The sequence below is a fragment of the Chaetura pelagica genome, unplaced genomic scaffold (genome assembly GCF_000747805.2).
Source record: "Chaetura pelagica isolate M959 unplaced genomic scaffold, ChaPel_1.0 scaffold94, whole genome shotgun sequence".
In the NCBI taxonomy this organism is placed as follows: Eukaryota; Metazoa; Chordata; class Aves; order Apodiformes; family Apodidae; genus Chaetura; species Chaetura pelagica.
In genome coordinates, this window is record NW_009952881.1 from 1161935 (window position 1) to 1173338 (window position 11404).

The following is an 11404-nucleotide window of genomic DNA, read 5'->3' on the forward strand; positions in this document are numbered from 1 at the left end:
AATGAAATATTTGTCAAAAAATTGTATTTTTAGTAATTAATTAATGCTGTTATCCTTGCAACTGTGCATTTAAAGGAACTACTTATGTCCTTTGACTTCAAGGCAAACTGTTAAAACTATTAGGTTTTGCAGGACCAGTATCCTGGTAACCATAAACAAGTGGGATTATGCTGTTTTGTACAGAATCTTGAGCTACTCTCAGAGCAATTAAATAGCTTAATATAACTAGTAATTCTTCCTGATAATTTTTTTTAAAAAACTAAAGTAATATTTGAAAAGACTTATATCCAAAAGTTTATTGAACTACGTTACTAATCATCAATATTTAACAAAACTTCTATTTGGTGATGCATAATTAGGTTTTACTTTGCAACAAATCTCTCAGATCTTTAAAACCTGCTCCTCTTAGGTGACGGGACGTGACACATTAAAAGAACGAAGCACAAAACCTGTCAAGATTGCTGAAAGTGATATTGATGTAAGTATCCAATACTACTTCAGAACCTCCTGCATTGTTTTGGCCATTTATCTCGTTCTGTTACGTGTTCACGTTATTATGCTTTTGGGCATAAAATACTGCTAGTGGAGACTTTGGTGCTTCATTTTAAAATCTAACATTACCTTCTCATTTTCAGGTCAAGCTAAGTGTTTTCTGTGAGCAGGACAGAATTCTGCAGGACTTGGAGGACAAAATAAGAGCCCTTAAGGAAAATAAAGTAAGTGGATTAGAAAAGGTTTTATAAAATAAAATAGCAACTTTCCTCTAATCATATAATATGGAATTGCAAACAAAAAAATCCAATTTCTGGATGCTGCTTGCATTGTAGCAGTTTTCTTTGGGCATGCATACAAATTTAAGAAAAAAAAATTGGTTTTTATGTTAGGATTGAGTACCCACTTTAAGCAGACACGGTTTTAGAAATGAATGTTTCAAACTCACATCTTTTTGGTTTTTTGACATTTTTTACAAATTGGGGTATGCTCACTTCTCTATATAGTTTTGCTTTATGTCATAACATACATGTGTGTGGCAGTCATGTTTTGTTCGCAGTTCTTCCTACCTATACAAACATTGTTTGCATAAACAGCAGTGTGCTACCACTGTGACTGTGTGCTGGTTTGTTGGTTTGTTGTTTTTTTTTCTTTTTACATAGAAAAAAGAAAGGAGATGCAAATTTGTAGTAATTTCAGAAACCCATGCCAGTTTTTGTATAGTACCATGAACTTAGTCCTGAGAGTGATGACTGAAATGCTGTAATATCTTAAGAGTTGGAACTCAAGTGTCCATTCAAGTCAGAGTTTGAATAGTAAAGAGTAGCAAAATGTTTTGTCTTTCCTTGCCTGAATGATTCTTTACCTGCTTTACTGCCTGTGTGCGATAGCTGTCAATAAATTGAGGTAGTTCAGAAAAAAAACTTATGAAGTGAAAGTGCTGTCCAGATGGGTCCTTCCGAAGAGCTGCTGTGCAAAAATGATTCAGTGTTGTTTACTTGCGACGGAATGAATCGGGCCCATTTAGCATTTCAGGCAATATTTTAATCCCTCAAGTGGCTAATTTCACTATAGCAGTGAGAACCTAGCCTTAAATAAACAGCTAATACTGTCACAGTTCTGTACTGCTGCAGGAAATTTTTCTGAAACTTTAAATTACAGTGTTGTACAGACTGTAAATAGAATAATTATCCTCTCACTGCTTTGTGCTTTCTGTAGTTTTGGGTATTTAATGGAAACTATCAGATAATTTTGGCTATAATACTTAATAAAGACACTTGCACTTTCTCATTTATATATTAGTCTCCACAATCCTAACCTCTGGTGGCTTGTATGAAAGACTGAGGCTATGGAAAACAACTTTTATTTTCTCACAGGTTCATGTTAACATTGTAAGCTTACCATCATCTTCTTTGTTAGGATCAGCTGGAGTCTGTTTTGGAGGTTTTACACAGGCAGATGGAACAGTACAAAGACCAACCACAACATGCAGAAAAGATTTCTTACCAGCAGAGACTTCTGCAAGAGGATCTCATACGTATTAGGGCTGAAATATCCAAAGTGTCAACGGTACGTGTGTGTTGTTCTTTCATGAAAGCCATAATGAAAATACCGGTTGGAGTAAAACCATATTGTTCATTGTTAAGGAGTTAAGTCCTGTTCTGAACTTACTTGGCTAAGGTACAGGATACTAAACCAGAAAAAAACCCAACAAAACAATCTCTCCAGTTTTCCTTTGCAGCGCGCCCGATCCTCCTTCCCTGCCCCTCCACCCCCCACACCCCCAAGAAAGCTCAAAGCCCTTTTTTATACATTTTTCATTTATGCATGGGGCTTAAATCGCAAATCTTCCAGCTAGTCCTTTGAAAATATAAATGTGATTCCATGGTATTTTTCCAGGGGAAGAGGAACTGAGGAAGTTTGATATTTTGGTCAACATTTACTGTAGATGTTATAATTTAATGAAATTAAAATACAATCTAAAGTTGGATTTTTATTAATTGAAATATTTCTAAGAATTGACTATGAAGTAGAGTATATTAAACCTGGATGTTGTGTATTTATTGTGTTAATCCTACGTCTTAATAAATATGGGACCAGCTGTTCATAAGTTTGTTTCTGGAATTGCATGAACACCTTTTCTGTAGTAAGAACTGGTCATTAAAATGCCAGTATGATTTCAATATATATATATGCAGTGTTTTGTGCCTTTAGAAAACTTATGACTTTCACAGTCAGTATTTAAAATTTAATCAGGGTCATAATTATCAAGTAACTGTAAGAATGACTGTACTGGTCCAGTCCAAGATTCCTTATAGCCAAGGGTTCTGCCTTTAGCAGTGGGCATAACCAGATGCTTAGGGAAGAGTAAGGGTAGGAGAGGTGGATAGTATTTCCTGTCATAACCAATCCAGCTGCTACCTATATTCCACTCAGAGAATTCCTGGGGCTGTTTTTTTTAAAGAAAAAAATTCTATTTAATAATCCTCAATAGATCTAATTTTTGAGCCAGACTTGTACGTGTTTTGTGTGATAGATCTGTGTTCTTGTATGAGAAAGGATGGGTTACGATCAGTTGTTATCCACTCCTTCCATGCCATTCCTGGTTTAGTAGATCTCCATGATTTTTTCACCTCAATTCCCAAGTGATCTCTTTTCTGGGCCTTTAGAATTTTTTACCTAGGAATTCTTGTTTTCATCCTGCAAGCTATAAAGCAGTTTGAAGCTTATCAATCCTAAGCAAAAATGTAGGCTACAAAATGTTTGTTTGTTTGCTTTCATTTGTTTCTGTTTACAATATAACACCAACTTAAAAACATTTTGGTGCTTTATTATAGAATGGGTAGAGTGATTCTGAAATTTCTTATAATGTATTAGAATGTCCTGTCTTTTTGTAGGAAATGGAAAATGCCTGGAATGAGTATTTGAAATTAGAAAAGGATGTGAGCCAGTTGAAAAAAGCCTTACAGGAACAGATGAATAGTTCATTGGTATCTCAGGTGAGTCCATTTCCAGACTCTGGTTTACTTATGAGGCGATAGCTTTCAAGTTCAGACAAAATCATATCATACTTATGAGATTATTTTACTTTGCTATTTCCTACCCTCTCCTAAGAAAAATTCTCCGCAGTTGTTGCACAGTTGCCACTTAATTTGCAAACTTCAGACATTGCAACAGAATAGCTGTGCAGCAACTAGCTGTCTTGCTGCCTGTGTAATAGTTACTCCTAAGTTGTGTATGCAAATTTGTTATTGTTTTATTATGTTTTTAAGACATGCTGACATCTTGACATTGATAAAGTATTTAATTTATAAGACTATGCAGGACTACTTTAGTCTTCTGTTTATTTGATCTGACATCAGTGGCGTCTTTATCCATTTTTAAGGACATTAGTGTCTAGCTTGTTATTGTCATTACTTGGTCTTTGTCATGTTCCTCTATTTATGGAAGATTTATCTCTGCAGATTGTTTTGTGAAGTGGAAAAAGTGTTTAATCGGTAATTGAAAGGCGTCTTGGTTTTAAATCAATTATTCAGTTTTGAATCTTACGAAAAAGCTTTGTTAGAAGCTAAGTTATTCTGTTTGCTGAACTGGATGTGACATGCCAGATTATTTCTACAAACCTGCTTACAGCTGGTGATTTTATTCTTAGAGCAAGTGATACAGTTTAGATTTTTTCCTGTATTTAGGCAGAACAGTTTAAAATAAACAACAAAACAAGGAAGAAAGATATTTGTATGCATTTTGCTCAAATCTTAACCTACTTTTCGAAATATCCTGGACCAAAAGAGCTCACTAGATAAATGTTCAAATGTATTTATTTGCAACAAGTATCTGATCAGGTGTGAACTGAAGTCTATTTATTTTCACTATTAAAAGATAAATGTTTTGTATGAAAGCAAGAATTGTTAAACCTCTTTAGATTGCATCAATATTCAAAATCTATTACCATTTACTTTGGGGAGTGGAGAAATGGTTCAGCTTCTAGAGCCAAAATATTTTGTAGTTGAGCTCCCCTGTAGAATACATCCTTCAAAAAATCCCAGGGATATCTTGGAATAAAATTGTCCCTGTATGAAGTTTATTTTTTTAACAAAGTCAAATTGCAGATTTAAACATATTGTTAAAGTACTTTAACAAACTGTTCCCAGTTGTGCATTGGACACGCTTAAAATACTGGATGTGTGGCATGGGATTTAATACTTATAGAAGGAAATGTGGTTTGCACAGAAAAGAATGCTAACTCAGTTTTTTTTATCATCTCGTGTCACATACATGCATAATTATAGAAAAATACACAAGCCCGCAAACACACGCACGTCGTGTTCTCTCTGTGTGTACTTATATCCATAGGTATGCATGATATGTTTGTCTTTGGCTTAGATTTTAAAAAAGTTTCTGAATACCTATTTTGGAGATACTAGGGGGAGCTGATCTTTTCAGAGGACTGAATGTTCCTAAAACTGTATGCTTCAAAAAAGTGTCACTTGAAGTACTCTTAATAGTTTTTTGATCTTTGCCCAAGGTTATGTAGACTCAAGAGTTTATAGCACTAAATCAATACACACTGTATTAAAAAAAACTGCCGTCTTCATGGAATTTATTGAAAATTAAATAAATTTGCAGGATCAAGGTGCTTTAAGAAACAGCTAATGTTGTTTCTGTTAATTAAGAGCTTAAAACCTAAATGTTTCAAGCAACTTGGGCAGATTAAATCTTGCTTTTAGGAGTGTAGCTTCATTGTGTTTTGCTTAAGGACTGGGGGGGTCTAGGCATGCTGCAATTAACTGAGATGTGTTATTTTGTCAGTGATAATTTTTAGTTGGTGTTTCTCCTCTGGTTTTATACATAATTCTAAATTATGTTTCTGTGTGAGGGAAGCTACAGAAATTTATTTAATTCTCCAAGTTACTTTCTCGTGCTTGCCCTCAAGGTATATTTATACTCTTTTGTGAACAGCAATCTTGCTTTTCGTAATTTAAAAATAAATTAATCTGTATATCTTTTAGTTCTAGTCCATTTTTTATCTAAAATATTTTCTTCCCATCAATATTTAAGTAATGGGAAGAAATAATATTGAAAGATCTTCTGGCTTTTGTTCATTACTGATTGAATAGTTTCTGAGTGGTTTCTGAAGCAGGATTTTTTGTACGTGTGGGATTTTTTAACCAGTTCTGAGGCTTGATCATTGTAAATCCATAATTAGTTTCCTTGTAGTATGATTAATCTCAGAAAAAAATGAAATGAAAGATGCAAATTTATAGTTTTTATCCTGACAATTTTTCAAGATACGTCCCATCTATCGAGTGAGTTTGCTACAGGCAAATAACGTTCTCCATCATTTAAATGTTTGTGTTCCTGGCACCATGTTTGCTGATCTGTAACCTGGCTGAACATATTTTCTGATCTAAGACAGAAAGTGGAAAGCAATTTGTATGCCTTCCTTAGCTCTATGAGGTGTAAGAGCCTTTACTAAAATTTTTCTCTTTCAGGCTTATAGGATTAATTAGCACTTATTTTGCAGTTCTTGACAAGTGATGGATTTATAGAGTTCTTGGGCATTTCAGAAGCAATTCTTAAATAAAGTGTTTCACTGCCTTCCGCTTTCTCTAATAGTATTGTTTTCCTCTTGGTTTTACTAATTTTATTCCTAATGACAATTTCTGAAGGCAGAATTACTAAGCTTTGATTAAGTAGATGAGAGTAGCTATTTAATATGGTTGCAACAAATATCTGACTGAAGTGTTGGCTTCAGTAGCCAAGGTCTCTGGCTGCAAGATGCAATCAAAGGCAGAGCCCAGACTGTGGACAAAGCTTCCCTTTCTTTCTTCCTGGAAGAACTCAGTTAATAGGATGCAAGATGAGACCAAATCCCACAGCAGCAGCCATGTATTGTTTCAATCTGTAATATATCATGTCCACAACCCAAATGTAAGCAGAAATTAAATATCAACCCTTCTGAGTTAGTTTTGGTTTTCTGTTACATCCATTAAAAGCCACTAGGAAGTTAATGGCAATACTCAGGGAGACTATACTAATTTTTTGCTATTTTAATATTGAACATTTCCCCTAAATGTAGTAAGATGAATTTTGCAAGGCTGTCTTAGCAGTCTTTATTGTGTTAGTATGGGATTTAAGAACGAGGTCCAAATGAACAGGTTCTGTAACCTCATTTTATGTAGAACATTAAACTAGGTTTTTGTAGCCTGAATAATACTGTAGAGAAAAATGTAGATGTGTCTTTTTCCCCCAGTCTTCTATAGGAAATCTTTCAAGACTTGGGAAATGCTCTAATAAATGTAATGGGCAAGATATGTTGGTTTGTGTTGGTGTTTGTTTAGGCTTGGGGATTTTTTTTTATTATTGTTTTAAATAAGTATTTAAGTAATTTCTGGACTCCTGGATTTTCATGTAAGTTCTGAAACATGCATTTGGTTTTCTTATCAAAAGTAGATATAATTTATTTTTCTTCTTTTTTACTACAAACTTCAGGAGAAAACACAAATACAAAAAGACTTGTGGAGAATTGAAGATGTTACAGCTGGCTTGAGTGCAAATAAAACAAACTACAAAACCATAGTAGACTCTATTAAGAATCCAGGTAAGTAGAATATAAAAAAAAATATACAAATCTAGCTGAATATTTGGATCTGTGCAAATAGACTAGAAGTTTGTTCTACTGCAGAGAATCCAGTTAGTTCTGCTATTTATTATGTCAGAAATCTCTAAGCACCTTAACATGGCATTTGTTTCGTTTAGGTGTCAAAAAGTCTTCTTTTGTTTTTGTTTTCTTATACTGATGGCACTAAAATGTGACAAGACATAAAAAGGAACAATAATGGGCTAAGCTCTGCAAGTTGCAGAAGTTTCTGTCATGTGCCAGGTGCATACCAGCATAGTAGCTATTCTGCATTCTGTCCAGGAACTTCTCTCTGTGTTCCCTGCTTTTTTGATGTTTTGGTTGGTTGGTTTTTTTTACCCCTTGGATGCTGCCCAACTGCCCTTGCTGCAGTTACCTTTCCCCTCCCCCGCTCCCCCCTTCAGGCAGGTGTTTGGTGGGCAGAGCAACAACAGCAGCTATGGAAAAGAGGAAGGGAAAGTGTGTGTGGTCTGCATTTCAATTGCTTTATTATGTATCAAAGAAAAGACCCTAAGGCACTGGGATAGCAAAACACCTCCTGTGAATTCACTTTATATTTGAAGTATCTGTGCTTACCTTTTAGATATAGAGATAAAATAGTTCTGAGATTCTTGAGGAATCTATGGCACAGGGCCAGATGCAGCCTATGAACTGATTTCATGTGACTCTTGGGCTTTTTCTTCCTTCCCTCCCACTGCCCTCTGCAAGGAATTTTACTGGATGATACTAAAGTGTGTGTTTTTATTTTTGGCCTGAAAGGCTTGCTTGATCTTAGTCAAGAAAATATTTTCTAGCCCTGCTATAATGTAACAATCAAACATGTTTATGTCAATAAAACCCCTGTTTGTGTACAGAGCAAAGTGCAGAGTATTAGGGCTGTTCTGTGAAGTCTGGGCATGTGAATTACTGTTCTTATGAACATTATTGATAAGAGACAACACCTAACATATTTGCATGTTTCTCCCCTAGAGAGAAAAACAGTGCCTTCATTTTCTCAGTCTTCAGTGCCTTCCTTACCAGCTTCCCTTGCAGCTGTGGAGAGCAAACTTTCAGTCCCTCAGAGCCCTCCGTCCAGTCCGGTTAAATCCTCTCTGGAGGTTCGGCTGTATCCACAGCCTTATTTCCAGGCCAGAACACAGCACCAAGCACAGCAGCTGAAAAAAATTGAGCCACCTCTTCAGTCACCAATTAAGCTAAAGCCAAAGGTTGTAAGTACTGCTCTTGTGAGATTCATTTACTGATGTTGCCGTTTACTTGTGGCAGAAGCAGTGAAAGTCACATGGTTACACAGTGCACACACACCGTGGAGACACAGTAGGGAGACACTTAAGGTGTTTGCATTGAAAGTATGCAAGAGGAGAATGTATGTGCATAACTACAACTTTGTGCTGTTCTGGTTTAGAATATAACAATCAAGAGCCTTTCTGGGCAATGTTTGTCATTGATTAGTTGTTTGCTGTCTTGGGTCTTGTATGATTTTTAATGTGTCAAGCTTCTGGTGGGGACAAAGGAGAGCATGCTGAAGCTCACGTAATGTAATGAACTTTCAGTTCATTTTACCAGATTGTTTTCTGACTGCTATGCTTTCCTGTTGCCAGGAAGATGAAGCACCGCCCAGACCTCCTCTCCCTCAGTTGTACAGTCCTGATGATCAACCACCAGCTGTTCCACCCCTCCCAAGGGAAGCCACTGTCAACCGTGGAGACACAGTAGGGAGACACTTAAGGTGTTTGCATTGAAAGTATGCAAGAGGAGAATGTATGTGCATAACTACAACTTTGTGCTGTTCTGGTTTAGAATATAACAATGAAGAGCCTTTCTGGGCAATGTTTGTCATTGATTAGTTGTTTGCTGTCTTGGGTCTTGTATGATTTTTAATGTGTCAAGCTTCTGGTGGGGACAAAGGAGAGCATGCTGAAGCTCACGTAATGTAATGAACTTTCAGTTCATTTTACCAGATTGTTTTCTGACTGTTTGCTGTGCTTTCCTGTTGCCAGGAAGATGAAGCACCGCCCAGACCTCCTCTCCCTCAGTTGTACAGTCCTGATGATCAACCACCAGCTGTTCCACCCCTCCCAAGGGAAGCCACTGTCATCAGACACACATCAGTGCGGGGCCTGAAACGTCAATCAGATGAAAGAAAGAGAGACAGAGAACTCGGACAGTATGTAAATGGAGATTACAGGGTGAGCAACTCATACACCTGCACTTTAAAGATATGTGAACCAATCATGAAAGATATTATCTGTACAATGTATGGACCTCCTGATCTTGCAATAAGGAGAGATACTGGCAGAGAGATGGCAATGGCAGGGAGAGTTCAATACTGTATAATAATGTCAGAGAGAGCTTTAGTAATCAGAAACAAAGCTTTAGGATTTGTTTTAAGATCAAGACTTGCTGTCTGTGATTTCATTTGAACTGATGAGTATTTTCCTGCGTAGGTGGAGCTGCGTTCATACATGAGTGAGCCAGAACTAGCAATGATAGGTGGTGACCTCAGCCAACCTTCCAGTGGTATAATAAGCTCTGACAGTGGCTACCAGACATTACCCACCCGAGGTAACCCAGGAATTTATGTAGTTGATTTTTAACAGTAATGTTTGTGTAGAAGATTGTCTCTCCTAACATTTTATGGAGATGGTTTTAATCATGAGAAAATGCAGTGAAAATGTCTAGAGATTTTGTGCATTTTGATGGTGCTGTTACTAACACCCAGCTTTTCACAAAGCAACTTAATATATAATGCTTTTTTAAAAAGCATAACAAAGAATGAAATTAGCTGCTAGAATGTCTCCTATATTCAGGCATTTTTCTTAATAATTTCTGTGTGATCTTTCACAAACTCAGGTGTTTTTTAAACACCTCTATTGCCATTGAAATAGAAGCGATGAAGAGTAAGAATATAAACCCCCCAGACACAACATGAGACTTGACATTCCATCCCCACTGTGCTACTGTAACTGTTTCACAGATGAGGGTAGAGAAAATATTTGGGGAAGAGCAATTAATTTCTGAGCCATTCTCTTCTTATTTCTTTCCTTTCTAACAGTGAATGTTAAGGTTTGATTTTCTTCATAGATGTGATTATTTGTACAGTTTATCTACTGTTGTACAGCTGAGTTCACCCTTTACCTCATTTAATGTTAGATTCTAAATTATTGTAGATCTTTCTGAATTTTGATCAATAGTGACCTGAAACACACTACTTTTGGCTCAAATGAAATTTCATGTCTCTCATGGTCTTCTGAACTACAAAATCTGAAACATGAACTAAAATAGTAGCCAGAGTATCATAGAAGAAGCATGATAATTAAAAAATATCTGACACTTGTCTTAATTCTGTCTGTCATTTGGTTTAAAAACATCCTCTTTTTCTGTATAAAGGTTTATCTGGATCAACTTCTAGATTACACCAATCATCTACCATTTTGTCATATGCAACACTTCGAAGGGATAGGTCCAAGGTAAGTTTTAAATTAACATCTGAGGGCAAATGTCTGAACTGTTCAAAATAGTTAAGCCCAGAATATGTTTTGCATAGGAGTTAGTGGGATTGTAGTACCATGGGAGAGGAGCCAGCACTTGTGATCTAATAAAATCTCCAGTTTTTCCTTTTCTTAAATTAATCATGAACCAGACTGATGACTTACTGCATTTGAAACAGATCTATAAAACAAGGTTTGGAACTAAAAATCATCAGTACTAATAGAAAATATAGAGTTGAAATATGCAAATTAATGCAAAAATAATAGAACAAGGTCATATTAGTTTAGTAATAAGGTAGGAGAAAGAGTTAAGTTTTTGTATGCTTCTTATAAAGTATTAATTATGACATGTTTTGTGTGCCTTGTGACTTGTACAGGAGAGACCAAAGAGTGCCTTGGAACGTTTATACTCTGGAGACCACCAAAGAGGCAAGATGAGTGCAGAGGAGCAACTCGAAAGAATGAAGCGACATCAGAAGGCGCTCGTTCGTGAACGCAAGAGAACTCTTAGCCAAGGAGAAAGGCAGTCTGTTTCATCTCGGTCTTTCATCAGGCCCATTTCTGCAGACATAGGCTCAGTATGTTAGATATGCCTTAAAAGGACTAAACTAAAAATATCTTCGGATTCTTTTTTTCCTAGCAGGCACTTTCACTTGAGCGTGTGTGATGCTTCTAGTCTAATTAAATTAAATTAGTGTTATACAGTATAAAATGAGTTCAGAGAGTGTGATTAACAGATGATCTTTTTTCACTAGTAGTTACAGTGTGTGTAGCAGGTTCAGCA

The 11404-nt window shown here is 36.2% G+C and overlaps 1 protein-coding gene across 1 annotated transcript in view; it reads left to right on the forward strand.

Annotated features, from left to right (window-relative positions):
* The window catches only part of PLEKHA7 (pleckstrin homology domain containing, family A member 7), a 93629-nt gene extending 82422 nt beyond the window's left edge, over positions 1–11207 (forward strand). Inside the window, exons 12-21 of the mRNA XM_009995397.1 lie at positions 410–478; positions 636–716; positions 1912–2061; positions 3390–3491; positions 6985–7093; positions 8102–8340; positions 9130–9318; positions 9577–9694; positions 10520–10599; positions 10998–11207. Of these exons, the coding sequence (XP_009993699.1) occupies positions 410–478; positions 636–716; positions 1912–2061; positions 3390–3491; positions 6985–7093; positions 8102–8340; positions 9130–9318; positions 9577–9694; positions 10520–10599; positions 10998–11207 (1347 nt within the window). The remainder of the gene's footprint in view (positions 1–409; positions 479–635; positions 717–1911; positions 2062–3389; positions 3492–6984; positions 7094–8101; positions 8341–9129; positions 9319–9576; positions 9695–10519; positions 10600–10997) is intronic.
* Positions 11208–11404: the final 197 nt, after the last annotated feature.